The sequence below is a fragment of the Papaver somniferum genome, chromosome 4 (assembly GCF_003573695.1).
Source record: "Papaver somniferum cultivar HN1 chromosome 4, ASM357369v1, whole genome shotgun sequence".
NCBI lineage: Eukaryota > Viridiplantae > Streptophyta > Magnoliopsida > Ranunculales > Papaveraceae > Papaver > Papaver somniferum.
In genome coordinates this window covers 38,758,768-38,773,402 of record NC_039361.1, presented here as the reverse complement: position 1 = coordinate 38,773,402, position 14,635 = coordinate 38,758,768, and the positions used below count along the sequence as shown (strand labels likewise).

Genomic DNA, 14,635 nt, shown 5'->3' with positions numbered 1-14,635 from the left:
TGTATTTTTGATTGAATGAACAAAAAAGAACGAAAATTATTGTAGGAATTCAATACATCTTAACCCAATAACTTAAATTGAATCAAAACCCTAGTATGCTTCTTCTATCATTAACTCAATTCTCTTCTCAATTTCATAAAACCCCAAATTCAATTGAAGCCCTAATTTCTTCTGGATTTTTCAATTCCAGTACTTCATTGAAATAAACCTTAACTATTAGTATGATAATGTTCTTCTTCATGTTCTACTTTTAAAATCCACCCTTAATCACTCACTTGCACTTCCAATATCCAACTCAGAACCCTTAGCCGACTAAAAATCCACACAGAAACAGAAAGAAAAAGAAAAGTGAAGAAGCAAATCCTCACATCGGTTACTTGAGATTAAATCCATTATTGTTAAGCTTTAATTTACACATGCAAAGAAGAACAGACGCAGAGAAGAAAGAAAAAAGAAGATGGAGGTGGTGCTAAGAAGGCGCAGAGAGCAGAGTGGAGAAGGAATGAAACAAAATGAAATCTTTTAGGGTTTTTTTTGAGATTTATACCATAAATGAACGAACATGATTAAATGTAATAATCGTACGGTAGAAATTAATAGGACAAGACGGGTTGACGGGTTTAACCCGCGGGTTTACGGGCCGGGACGGGTAAACCCGTTTTCTCACAAGCCGCTATTTCTCCAACCCGCGCTCGGCTTGTTTAGGACCAAGCCAAGCCGGGCTCGGGTTTTCACGGGCCGGATACGGGTTAATCCGCGGATTTCAGCTTGTTTGCCAGCTCTAGTTCGTACAGTAACCATTTTTATTGTGGGAGCGAAAGTTTCAGTGAAATTAATTCCTTCCTGTTGATGATTTCCAAAAACAACTAATCTGGCTTTTCGCTTAATGCAAATATTCTAAAAGAGGTGAATATCTTCTCAAAACAAGTAAGTGAATATATACAAATATACAAGAATATACCCAATACATTTAGAGGCTTGAGCGGATTGAGATTCAACGTGGAGTTTGGTCGGTCCATGGTGAAAATGAGTAATATTGAAGTGAAAACTGGTGCACAAGGCGAGATCCGAAGAATTTGTTCTGCCATTAATTAAGAGTCATTGAGTTTAACTTGGCTCCGTTTTATGTTTACAATGACTAGTTTTGTTTTTTGGAACTCTAAACCTTCCACAATGACTAGTTTTGTTTTTTGGCAAGGCCTTCTCAATAGAGTGGTTACAAGGGTATATCAGGAACAGGGGTATGGAAAAATGCAAGTCATGTTTTCATTCATTGCGGGATAAAGTTTGAAAAAACAACTGAAATAGTTATTGCATTAATTAGATTTTACTACAGTCTAAATGAAAAATGGTTACAGTAAGAATTACTTAAGAGGTGAATAAGAAAACTGATGCATGGTCATACAACCTAAACATTAATAGCTGTAATTGAAAAGTTTTAACAGTTTCACCATATCTTGAACACTACTATATAAGTACTTTTCAGTAGTGCACAATAGTATAACAGTACTAGCAAGAAAGATATATAGTAAAAATGAAGAGTTTGAGCTTTCAAGAGATGTCGATTAAGAAGGTAGAACCATTTTCCGTTCTCGTGTTACTGATTGTCGCATCAGCTGTTACAATGGGCACAACTGAATCTCAACCTCTAGCACCAACCCAACTGGATACAGTTCAGATTCCAGGCCTGTTTCCACCACTACTACCAGGTCCATACAATCCAGATATCGGAAAATGTTGGTCAACTCTTGTTGATATCGAAGGTTGCAAAGCTGAGATCTTGAATTTCCTATATACATTTCAGCTCCGACTAGGTCCGGCATGTTGCAAAGCTATTATTGACCTCAGTGAGACTTGCTTGCCGGTCATTTTCGCATGGGGAGGAGGAATACCTTTCAACCCTGCTTACCCAAATGCAGTCAAAGGCTATTGTGATTTGTGCGTCCATAACTGCAGGGGAAAAATCACCACCAGCTCCTTTGGCTGCTCATATGTCTCCACCGCCACCACCACAGGTTCATCTAGGAGCACCTGGACCTGCGTCAGTTGAAGCACCAACCACCTCTGTTTCATCAGCTGTTGCAATTGCTGCAGCCGAATCCCAACCTCTAGCTCCCACCCAACTAGATACAATTCAGATGCCTGGCCTGTTTCCACCACTACTACCAGGTCCATACAATCCAGAAATCGGAAAGTGTTTGTCAACTCTTGTTGATATCGAAGGTTGCAATGCTGAGATCTTGAATTTCCTATTTACATTTCAGCTTCGACTAGGTCCAGCATGTTGCAAAGCTATCATTGGCCTCAGTGAAACTTGCTTGCCGGCTGTTTTCTCATCGGATTGGGGGTGGGGAACTGGAATACCGTTCAACCCTGCTTATCCAAATGTAGTCAAAGGTTATTGTGCGTCCATAATTGGAGGGAAAACATCACCACCACCACCATCACCACAGGTTCCTGCACTAGAAGAACCAATTCTTTAGCTAAAACTTATATATACATGATATGAAGATGAAGTGTTATTCCTCCTGCCTTCACGGCCTAACCCTTCACTTAGAAGCTCTAAAGTAAACCACGCTCCCTCAACATAAGTGCACCATAACTAGACATTCATTGTTGCGAAGGATGCCCATAATAAATGCTTAGTACTTTTTAAGTTAGATTTTTAATGTAGATGAATATTGCCAGACGCGTCAATGAAAAATACTTTTTAAGGGTATCTTATTGAAGCCTCACTGCTCAGGCTTTTTTTTTACAAACAAACGAAAAACATACTACATGATGCGAATGAATGTTTCCTCGAACAGTTTCAACCCTTTCATTATGTACTCGGATTGAGTTATTTCCTACGGCACTACTCTAAGTAATGCATATTAATGATTATTGCCAACTTGTTAAATTTTTGCCAGCTCTTTTGATCAACAATTTTCTTTTCGTAGACATTTCAATAGGATACATGGTAAGCTAACCTGTTTATTGACGGGGACATCTGTTAATTTCTTTTTCTTAATAAAATCTTAAATTTATACAAAAAGTTTGGAACTTACATTGATTGCGGTCAGTGAAGCACCGACACACCAGTATTGGAGTCGTGTCCGCGTCAGACGCGCGACGGACACACGACGCACGTGGGACACCGACACCACACACGTGTAGAAGTCTATACTCCATTTTAATAGTTTGGTAACCTAGTGTGTCAAATAAATTAATATAATAGTTAATTTTTCTACACGTGAGCTAACCTAACGGTATAAAATTGAGTTTTTTTTCATGTATTTGCATGATTAATGTATTTGATATACTATAACACTATGATTTTAGTATATATAAAAATTATTTTATTGACATATAGACGTGTCCGTGTCATGATGATTTTAGATTTTACCGGTCTCCGTATCGTGTCGTGTCTGCGTCCCGTATCCGTGTCAGTGCTTCCCAGATTGTGATACATGTAAGTGGATAGATACATCAGTCAAGAAGCAGCAGCGTTTTGGAATGTTACCGGTAAAGTACTTGCTCTGTCAACACACTCTTTGTTGACTTTTACAAATATGTGGTTTAACAATTTCAGGTACACTGTTTTCAATAAAAAAAATCAGTTTTCTTTCCATAAAAAAAAATGTACAAGACCATGCTGCATTATGCTAGAAAATTAAGTTTAAGTTTGCGGTGGTGTGCTAGCTTCGTGTTTATCCATGCGGCGTGCTGTTTCGTCTGGCTGGCACAAAGCAAAAACAAAACATGATGCTATCGCGTTGTGCTCAAATTTAGCGTTTTGTGCTTTATAAACGTGTAGGCCTGGCACACTTAATTTGGTTCACACATAGAAATCAAACTTTGAAGTTTCTTCTCCCTCCACTTCTCATGCATTTAATGTCAGCATTCCTTTAATCATTCGTTTTTGATTATTTCGTTGATGGCAACTCAGCCGTCTTAACTTACTTTTCAGTTCTTACCCACTTTCCTCTTTAAGCAATTCCTATAAATTGCACTCCGTGCCTTCTAAGAAGACTTCATACCAAAAGGCAATAGTCAATACACTTAGTGGCCAAGCATTCACAAACTCTCTTCAACTCGACTTACACACTGCATTGTAATGGCATACTATACGCACACTTCTGTTGCACTCTTTTGTATTTTGGTTAACATTTTAGTGATGTTGAACAGTAACATCATTTCTGTTCAAGCACAAACCCGAGTAGGATTCTACTCGAGTTCTTGTCCAAGAGCTGAAGCGATTATTCGATCAACGGTCAATACCCATTTTCGATCAAATCCCACCATCGCTCCTGGTTTACTTAGAATGCATTTTCATGATTGTTTCGTTCAAGGATGTGATGCATCTATCCTTATCGATGGAACTTCCACAGAAAAAACTTCTATAGCTAATAATCTGATTCCAGGTTATGAAGTCATTGATGATGCAAAAACGCAGCTTGAAGCTGCTTGCCCTGGCGTCGTTTCTTGTGCTGATATTCTTGCCATTGCTGCTCGTGACTCTGTTGTCGTGGTAACTAGACCATTTTAAAATTGAATAATTTATACTGTAAGATTTTCGACTATTTTTAACGTACTAAATAATCCTTGCTGATAATGCAGAGTGGAGGTGCAAGCTGGTCAGTACCAACAGGTCGGCTAGACGGTCGGGTATCGATAGCATCAGAGACTGCTGAGCTACCTCGCGCTACAGACTCTATTCAAAGGCAACTACAGAAGTTTGACGATAAAGGACTTAATACTCAAGATCTTGTTACTTTAGTTGGTAAGGATATATGTATATATATAATTTTCTGTAGCGAAATGACCTTTTACCGAGCCGTTATGCGTTTATAAGCTACTGATCAGTGATATATTGTGGTTTTACTAGGTGCCCATACAATTGGGACATCAGCTTGTCAATTCTTCAGCAACAGATTATACAATTTTAATGGAACTGGAACTGCCGATCCCACAATCAACCCAACATTTCTTACTACCTTGCAAAATCTTTGTCCAGAAAATGGCGATGGATCTAGACGTGTAGCACTAGACACTGGCAGCGAAACCAGATTCGACCAAAGTTATTACACAAACTTGAGGAACGGAAGAGGAGTTCTAGAATCTGATCAGAAGTTATGGAATGATGCTACAACACAAACTTTTGTTCGACGCTTTTCAGGTCCATTTAGAGGCTTGAGCGGATTGAGATTCAACGTGGAGTTTGGTCGGTCCATGGTGAAAATGAGTAATATTGAAGTGAAAACTGGTGCACAAGGCGAGATCCGAAGAATTTGTTCTGCCATTAATTAAGAGTCATTGAGTTTAACTTGGCTACGTTTTATGTTTACAAGAATTTGTTTCATGTTGTACAATAAGAGATATGCATTAACGCGTACCAAAATTATTTGTCAAGTGTAAGTAATAAAAATGTAATCGAATTGTGAAGTTCTATAAAAGTCATTTGGAACTCTAAACCTTCCACAAAGATTAGTTTTGTTTTGTTTTGTTGCAAGGCCTTCTCTCTACAACGGACTATGCCACTGTCAGGAAGAGAGATATTAAGCATAGTTATTGCAGGATAAAGTTTGGAAAAACAACTGAAATAGTTATTGATTAGGTTTTACTACAATCTAAATGAAAAATGGTTACAGTAAGAATTACTTAAGAGGTGAATAAGAAAACTGATGCATGGTCATAAAACCTAAACATTAATATCTTGAACACTATATAAGTACTTTTCTGTAGTGCACTATAGTATAACAGTACCAGCAAGAAAAATAAGTAGTAAAATTGAAGAGTTTGAACTTTGAAGAGATGTCGATTAAGAAGGTGGGACAATTTTCCGTTCTCGTTCTACTGATTGTCGCATCAATTGTTACAATGGGCACAGCTGAATCCCAGCCTCTCGCTCCCAACCAACTAGATACAATTGGGTTGTTTCCACCACTATTACTAAACAATCCTGAAATCGAGAAGTGTTGGTCAACTCTTGTTGATATCGAAGGTTGCAGCGCTGAGATTTTGAATTTCCTTTTTACATTTCAGCTTCGACTAGGACCAGCTTGTTGCAAAGCTATCATTGGCCTTAGCGAAACTTGCTTGCCAGCCGTTTTCGCATGGAATTCGGGGTGGGGAAGAGGAATACCTTTCAACCCTGCTTACCCAAATGTAGTCAAAGGCTATTGTGCATCCATAACTGGAGGGAAAATGTCGCTACCCGTTCATATGCCTCCACCGCCACCACCACAGGTTCATCTAGAATCACCCAATCCTGCATTAGTTGAACCACCAACCACCTCTGTCGCATCAGCTGTTACAATGGGCACAGCTGAATCCCAACCTCTAGCTCCCACCCAACTAGATACCATTCGGATCCCTGGGTTGTTTCCACCACTATTACCATACAATCCTGAAATCGAGAAGTGTTGGTCAACTCTTGTTGATATTGAAGGTTGCAATGCTGAGATCTTGAATTTCCTAATTACATTTCAGCTTCGTCTAGGTCCAGCATGTTGCAAAGCTATCATTAGCCTCAGCGAGACTTGCATGCCGGCCGTTTTCTCATACGATTGGGGATGGGGAAGAGGAATACCTTTCAACCCTGCTTACCCAAATGTAATCAAAAGCTATTGTGCATCCATAACTGGAGTAAAACAGTCGCCACCATCCCCTTTTGCAGTTCATATGTCTCCACCGCCGCCACCATCGCCACTGGCTCATCGAGGAGCACCCAAACCTGCGCCAGTTGAACCAAGTCCTTAACTGAAGCTTTATTTAGTTGATATGCAGAAGAAGTGATGTTCCTCTATCACAAGGCCAACCTACCACCTTCACGGACGAACCCTTCACCTAGAAGCTCCAAACCACGCACAAACAAATAATTGCTTCGCACTTTTTAAGTAGGATATTTTATGTAGACGACTATTGCCTGATGCGTCAATGAAAAATATTTTTAATGTCTCTGATTGAATCCTTACTCTGCTTAGCTTCTTTACAAATGAACAAAAAATTTAATACATTATGCGAATGAATGTTTCCTGGAACATGAGTGCAAAAATTAAAAATGGGTAACCGATCTTGGCTCAGTTATCTTTGTACTTCTCCAGCTGACAATTTTTCAGTTTCATGGCTGATCTTTTAAGGCACTGACTTGTTTCTAATAGCAAAAATGTTCAACATACAGTATACGTAGTCCAACTTCAAGATTACGCAAGTATGTACATTCTCTGCAGATGCAACTGTAGATATATAAGAGATAGATGAGAAGAAGATTCGTCCTGTTTCAGGCTTGCTGTCCGGCGAAGTATCTCTGTTTCCGATTTTGTTGAAGCTTTCTCTGTATTCATCTCTGGTTTACACACATGAGACTTCACTGCTTCTGTTGTTTGTTGTCTGAATATAACTTTCTGCCGGCAAAGTTACATGTTTTCCCCTCACACTTCAGCCTAAAAAGTTGGTAGATCAATACTAACTTCACTGGAACTACTACTTCCAAGCTAAAAACTACAGATTGGAGACTCTCGGTCCCCTTAGTCGGCGCCAGAATGTGGTTGTTAAAAATATAACAACCACACCCAATGAAATCTAACACCTAAGATTAAGATCTACTAACAAGTAAGAGGAGAAGTGCATCAAAGTAAACATGAACACAAGGATTTTTACGTGGTTCGGCCATTAATGAAGCCTACATCTACGGGTTTGCACTATGATCGGAAGTGTTACATACAAACTCCATTAAAGGAAAATAGAGTTCTTGTTAAACTCTAGGTTGTGGGAAGAAGATAAAAGATCTCTACAAACATATTTCTCTTTCCCTTATAAAGGGGTAGGGATGTACGCGAGTTACAATAATGCCCTTAGGACTGACTAGTTAGGATAAGAGCTAGCAAGGTCTTATTTCCTACAAACAATTGTATCTAATTAAGCTACTTATGCCTAGATCTCTCGACACGTGTCCGTTATATATTTTCTGCTCCTACAATTCTAATCGTGAATTTTTATCATTTTATTGCCAACTTCTAAAATTTTGGCTAGCTTTTAGATCAACATTTTCTCTCCGTGTTTATCGATTGGCAAATCACTTGTTTTCCCACTATGCTTTTGCGTAGTATTTTTGTTGGACATGGAGGTTGGCGTTCCAAATTATCTTAAGACTTTTTTGAGTTGATTGTGGAATATATGTCCATTCCATTTCCCCATAACACAGTTATGCTAGCAGAATTCACAAGAAAATAATCTCGGGAAGTAAGAAATTGCATTTACTTATTTCTTGATAATAGTAATATTCATTCAATTGACAAGAGAATTCTTCTTATAAATTTTGTCAAGATTTTTTCACATTCTACTCATTCTTTTTTTCAATTACTCTTGTTTCTGTTTTCAGATCCTTGCAATGGTGATCTCAGGAAAGGATTGCGTTGAATATTCAGATCTGAATGCACATTCAGGCAGCACTGTTTTATCTTCATTAAGCAGCTCTGCAACAAGTTATGCATGTCCAAGTGACAGATCCTCTGAATTTGGTAATGTTTTATTGCATCTTGAGAATTTATCTTTTAACATCTACCGCAGCATCTACTGCTGCGAACAATATGCATGGATGTCTTAATAGATATTTTGAAGCGTTTACCAGTGAAATCTCTAGTTAGATTCAAAATTGTTTCAAAAGAATGGCTCTGTCTCATATCTTGTCCGTATTTTGCTCGTATTTGGAATTCCCACCTAAATTCTTCCCCTATATTGTTCTACACAAAACCATGTTTTGGATTTCTTTCACTTGATGGAGGAACTGCGAATATTTGTGGTGGTGATTTCCTGCTCGAAAGCTTAACTTTCTTGAACATTATCTATCTTGATGTAAAGATCATACAAGCTTGTCGATTGATCTAGGAGAAGGTATGAGAACATAAGCCCTTTGTAAAAATGTCTGCCAATTGATCCTCTGATGAAATGTGCTGAAGTTGTAAGAAACCATCCTCTACAAGTTCTCTAACAGTGTGATATTGAATTTCTATATGCTTGGTCCTGGCATGAAAAACAGGATTAGATGCCAAATCCAGAGCACTTGTATTATCACACAAAAGCAAAGCAGATTTAACCACAATCTGTAAATCAGCTAACAAATAAGAAAACCATTTTAACTCAGCAGCAGCAACAGAAAGACATTTGTATTCAGCTTCTGCAGAGGACTTAGACACTGTAGGTGGCTTTTTAGAAGACCATGAAACCAAATTAGAACCCAAAAAGACTGCAAAACCGGAGGTTGATCTTCTTGTATCAGGGCACCCAGCCCAATCAAAATCAGCATAAACTTTTAAACTTGACAAATCACATTTTCTCAATGAAATACCCAGACCAATAGTACCCTTTAAATACCGTAAAATTCTCTTAACCAATTGAAGATGCATATCAGATGGAGAATGCATAAATTGAGAAACATAATTTACAACAAAACATATATCTGGTCTAGTAACTGTGAGATATTGTAAATCACCTACAAGTGTCCTATAAGCAGCTGGATCATCAAGTTAATTCCATCATGTATTGAAAGTCTACTAGACTTGACCACTGGAGTATCACAAGGCTTACAATCTAACATGTTTGCCTTTGTTAACAATTTTAATGTATATTTCTTTTGAGTTAAAACAATAGAATCAATACTTCTGACAGCTTCAATACCAAGAAAAAAAGCTAAATCCCCTAAATCTTTCATAGCAAACTATGTCTTTAAAGTAACAATAACATCATCAATTTGCTTAGAAGAACTTCCAATTAACAAGATATCATCCACATACAAAATCAAAATAAGAATACCATCTGATGAAGACTTCACAAACATGGAATTGTCAGAAACACACTTATTGAAGCCATACTTGATAAGAAAAGAATTGAACCTAAAGAACCAATCCCTAGGTGCTTGTTTAAGACCATATAAACTCTTTTTAAGCTGACACACATAATGAGGAGGATAATTTGGATTAAGAAATCCCTGTGGTTGTGACATATAAACATTCTCATCTAAATATCCATGGAGAAAAGCATTACTTACATCTAATTGTTTAATTGGCCAATTGTAAGTAATAGCTAAACAAAGAAAAACTCTTACTGTGGGAGACTTAACAACTTGACTAAAAGTCTCATTAAAATATCTTGTTGATTATAGACTTTAGCAACCAATCTTGATTTTAATTTATCAATAGTACCATCAGATTTTTGTTTGATCCTATACACCCATTTAGATCCTAAGATATTCATATGACGCTCAGGTGCAACATACTTCCATGTATCATTATCCATCAAAGCAGTATATTCATCTTTCATTGACACTTGCCAATCAGGATTTTTGATTGCTTCTTTAAAATTCTTGGGCTCAGTTAAAGTAGTCAATAATGTTGTATAGGTAGAAGAAATGTGATGTTTAACAGACAAATAAGAAACATGATCTGGATAAATTTTTGGTTTTGAAATTCCTTTTTGAGACCTAGTAATTATAGTACTAGAAGGAACAACTTCAGAAGAAGATGAAGAAGGAACATTTTCAGAAAAAGATGTAGGAGAAGAAGATTGCTCAAAAGAAGAATCCAAGTCTAGAGATGTATTAGAGGAAGAAAAATAAAACTCAGACTCAGAGAAAACAACATGCCTTGAAATGTAAAGCTTTTTAGTAACAGGATTGTAACACTTATAACCCTTGTGAAGAGGGCTATAACCTGTAAAAACACATTTAACTGATTTTGGGGAGAGTTTATCTGCTCTTGAGTGAGCAAGATTAGGATAACAAATAACTCCAAAAGTTTTAAGAAAAGCATAATCTGGAAAAACACCAAATAAAACCTCAAAAGGTGATTTAAAATGTAAAACTTTTGTAGGTGTTCTGTTTGTAAGATAAGTAGCAGTAAGAAAAGCATCATACCAAAATTCTTTTGGACAAGAATAGTTAAACAACCTAGTTTAATTGGGGGCCATGGAATTTTGTTTGCCCCCAAAATTTTTCAGGGGTGTAAAAATCAGAAGATGAATATACTATTTTACCCTTGATTAATATTTTTTTTCTTCAATTAACGACCCTTCACCGACATTAACGACAATGTAGGGTCGTCATATACATCATGATCAAAATAATAACGACTCTAAACTGTCATACACTAACGACTCTTTTTAGAGATTAACAACAGTCTATAACGACATTTATAAAACATTAACGACTGTTTAAGTCGTCAAATGCGTAACCAAAACAGTAACGATCCTTCCAAAGGGTCGTCAGAGAATTGATCATTTTTATGACGACCCAAAGTTGTCGTACATTTCCGCCATTAATGAATCTTCGACAGTTTAGAGTCGTCACTTAAACAGTCTAAACATTAACGACTGTTGAGGGTCGTCAATGAAAATTTTTAATACCTTGACGATTTTTCATACTATCTGGGCAAAAAAAAAAAAAAAGTTAGACTAAAAATTGCAGACAAAAAATCTGGAAAAAAAATTAAACTCTAATTAAGTAAGATTATCACTAATTAATTAAGATTATCACTAATTAATTAAATTTTAACACTAATCATTTAGGGGCATTTTAGCCATTTAAAAAATATTTTTATAAGGGGTGACCCAAATTAGTTTCTGGTGACCTTTTTTGTCCTCTAGTGCGTGGCCTCCAATTAATTCCGATGGCCCCCAATTAATCTAGGTTAAACAAGAGTGTATTACCCATTTCAGTAATGTGCCTATGCTTTCTTTCTGCAAGGCCATTCTGTTCTGGAGTTTTAGGACATGATATTCTAGCATTTATTCCACTAGATTGTAATAAGACCTGAAATGGCCCTTTAACAAGTTCAGCAGCACCATCAACTTGAAAAGCAAGAATTTTTGTAGAAAATTGAGTTTCTATGTGAGTTTTAAAATGTTGAAAACATTGACAAGCATCAGATCTCAGTTCCATAGGGTAAATCCAATGGAACCTACTAAAATCATCAACAAACAAAATATAGTATTTATAACCTTTGAGAGAAGAAACAATAGGCCCCCAAACATCACAATATATAAAAGCTAAAGGTTGTTGTGCATGAGAAGGTGATAGTTGAAAATGTAGCTTTTTACTTTTAGCAAGCTGACATGGATGACACAAAGTAGAAGGAAGTGAAGAATTCAAAACAATTTGATTATCAGAATGAAGTTTTTGTAAAATTTGATTTGATGGATGTCCTAATCTAGCATGCCAGACAACAGGAGAAGCAGATAAAGTTGCAGAAAAGGAATATTAAATTTTAGGCATATGCATAAAAGGATACAGATTATCAACTACTTTACCATGAGCAAGAATAGCATCAGAATATAAGTCCCTAATTTCATAACCATATGGATAAAACTTAAAATAACAAGAATTATCCTTTATGAATCTAGCTACTGAAAGTAAGTTATGCTTCATGGCAGGAACTAATAATACTTTATTCATTCTGAAATTGGTTGTAGCTGTTTGAATATTTGAAGTACCACTTGAAGTAATAGATAAAGATTTACCATTACCAACTTGCACTTGATCCTTCCCTATGTAGTTAGAAGTATTCTGCAACAATTGCTCATTTCTAGTCATGTGTGCAGTAGCACCAGAATCAGATATCCAATGAGAAGCAGTTGAAGTAGAAGGATCAGAATAAGAATTTTCTTCATTTAAAGTGACAAAGGCTTGTTGATTAGGACCACGCTGAGCTTCATTTGCAGAATTTTGAAAAGTTGGTGGATGGTATCTAAAATAACATCTGCTAGCATAATGTCCTTTTTTACGACAAATTTGACAATCTACCATAGAAAAATCTCTTCTACCTCTATTCCCTTGTCCAGAAGTGCTACCTTGATTAGAAGAATTTCCTTGATAAGAATTATTCCCTTGAGATGAAGTACTTCCTGAATAAGATCCTTTTCCTTGATAAGAACCATACCCATAATTCCTTGCATTATAACCAGAACTGCATCTTCCATTATTACTGAAATTATTATTGGATCCATTACCACCAGTATTTTTGGATTTGCCTCTTCCATTACCACTGAAATTATTAGACCCATTTCTACTATAGAAGGAAGTAGTATGCTGAGAATCATCAGTAGCACTAGAAGTATGTTGTTGCTCAATAAGCCATTGTTCATGGTTCAATAATCTTGGTTTGAGTTCTGCAAATGTGAAAGGAGTCTCTCTATTTTGAGCATCTATAACAAAAGTATCAAACTCTATCCCTAGCCCATTCAAAACATACATAACTAAATCTGTATCATTTACTTTTTCTCCAATTGCTGCTAGAGAGGCAGCTATAGTCTTGACATTATGTAAGTACACCAAGATAGTTAAATTTCCTTTCTTGATATTGTGGAGTTGATTTTTAAGCATACTCTTTCTTGCCATGAATTGGCTTCTAAAACTAGTTTCAAGAAACTCCCAAATTTGCCTAGCAGTAGATAACCCTAAAACATCACCAGAAATCGAATCTGTAAAAGTTGCCTTCATACAACTAACAACAAAACAATCAATTTTCCTCCATAAGACCCATTCTGGATTTATCTTTAAAACCCCTTCAATTTCCACCTGTTTAACAGGTTCTTGAACTTCATCATTCACATAACCATATAAATCAGTGGAAATCAAGATAGTTTCCATCTGATTACTCCACAATAAGAAATTATTGGGACCTAATTTTGTAGAAACAAAGTTTGAGATGTTGGTGAATGGAAAAACAAAGTCATAGGAATTACCCATTTGAGCAGCGGAATTCGAATTAGTACCCATATGTTTTCTTCGTCTGTAAACAGTTGTTGTAGTTGACATTAACTGGATCTGTAAAGATTTTAGAACAAAGTTGTTGATGAATCAGATCTGATGAAAAAGATTTTAGTAAACTTGTTGAATCGTGAAAAATTTTGTATTAAATTTGCTTGATTCTTGTAAGAAGGATGAAAAAGATTATTGAGAAAAAAAAATTATGATTGAAATATGTGGCTCAGGATCATCTGTTTGATACCATGAGAAACACATAAAAGTGATATTATTGAGAAAAGTTTATTTTCAGGTAACTCTCTGAGAGAATATTACAAGGTATTTATGGACAATCATTTGTTGTCTTAACAGAAATAGGAAACCAATACAATACTGGACATTGACTTGACCTATTGACTTCACACTCTTTATTGACACACTTACATATATCTAATAACCTGAGCTGTACGTGTATCACGATGAACTGTTTCCTCCTTCAGACACGGAAGTGTATGACGATGGTCTGCCTGATTCTTCCGACATGGATGTGTATCATAGTGCGTTACAGAAGTGTTATGCTTTAAAGTTTAGTATATTACTAATTGAGCATGAAGAAGGTTCTGCAAAGCTGATTTTACAAATTCCAGATGGTAAGGTGCTCTGGCATAAAAATTTATTTGATAAGACTTTGAATGGCAAGGTGATCTCATATGATGCAAACAATATGAGCGGCAAAAAAATTCATGAAATATATTATAAACCTGATGATTATCTATCTCTATTCGTTCGATGAAACCGATGATTATCCAGGGCCGGAGGGTTTAATGCAGAACCAGACGCGCGATGTTTATCACTATTTCAAGTCACTAGCTTGTGTTTGACAATCAATTTCTGGTTTTGGGAGATTAATGGTGGACA

The 14,635-nt window shown here is 36.5% G+C and overlaps 2 protein-coding genes across 2 annotated transcripts; both read left to right on the top strand.

The window, feature by feature from the left end:
- The first annotated feature begins 4,096 nt into the window (after nt 1–4,096).
- On the top strand, nt 4,097–5,289 carry LOC113272373 (cationic peroxidase 2-like). The gene is made up of 3 exons (XM_026522218.1): nt 4,097–4,510; nt 4,600–4,762; nt 4,868–5,289. Exons 1-3 carry the CDS (start codon nt 4,097–4,099, stop codon nt 5,287–5,289), a joined length of 999 nt encoding a protein of 332 aa, XP_026378003.1.
- A 504-nt stretch (nt 5,290–5,793) lies between these two features.
- Nucleotides 5,794–6,785, top strand: LOC113272372. The gene has a single exon (XM_026522217.1). The coding sequence runs from the start codon at nt 5,794–5,796 to the stop codon at nt 6,739–6,741; it is 948 nt and encodes a 315-aa protein (XP_026378002.1). The 3' UTR covers nt 6,742–6,785.
- The last annotated feature ends 7,850 nt before the right edge of the window (nt 6,786–14,635 follow it).

Coding starts and splice junctions, on each gene's coding strand:
- LOC113272373 (XM_026522218.1), top strand. CDS start 4,097: ATGGCATACTATACGCACACTTCTGTTGCACTCTTTTGTATTTTGGTT. Junction 4,511..4,599: donor CTCGTGACTCTGTTGTCGTG/GTAACTAGACCA, acceptor CTGATAATGCAG/AGTGGAGGTGCAAGCTGGTC. Junction 4,763..4,867: donor AGATCTTGTTACTTTAGTTG/GTAAGGATATAT, acceptor TGGTTTTACTAG/GTGCCCATACAATTGGGACA.
- LOC113272372 (XM_026522217.1), top strand. CDS start 5,794: ATGTCGATTAAGAAGGTGGGACAATTTTCCGTTCTCGTTCTACTGATT.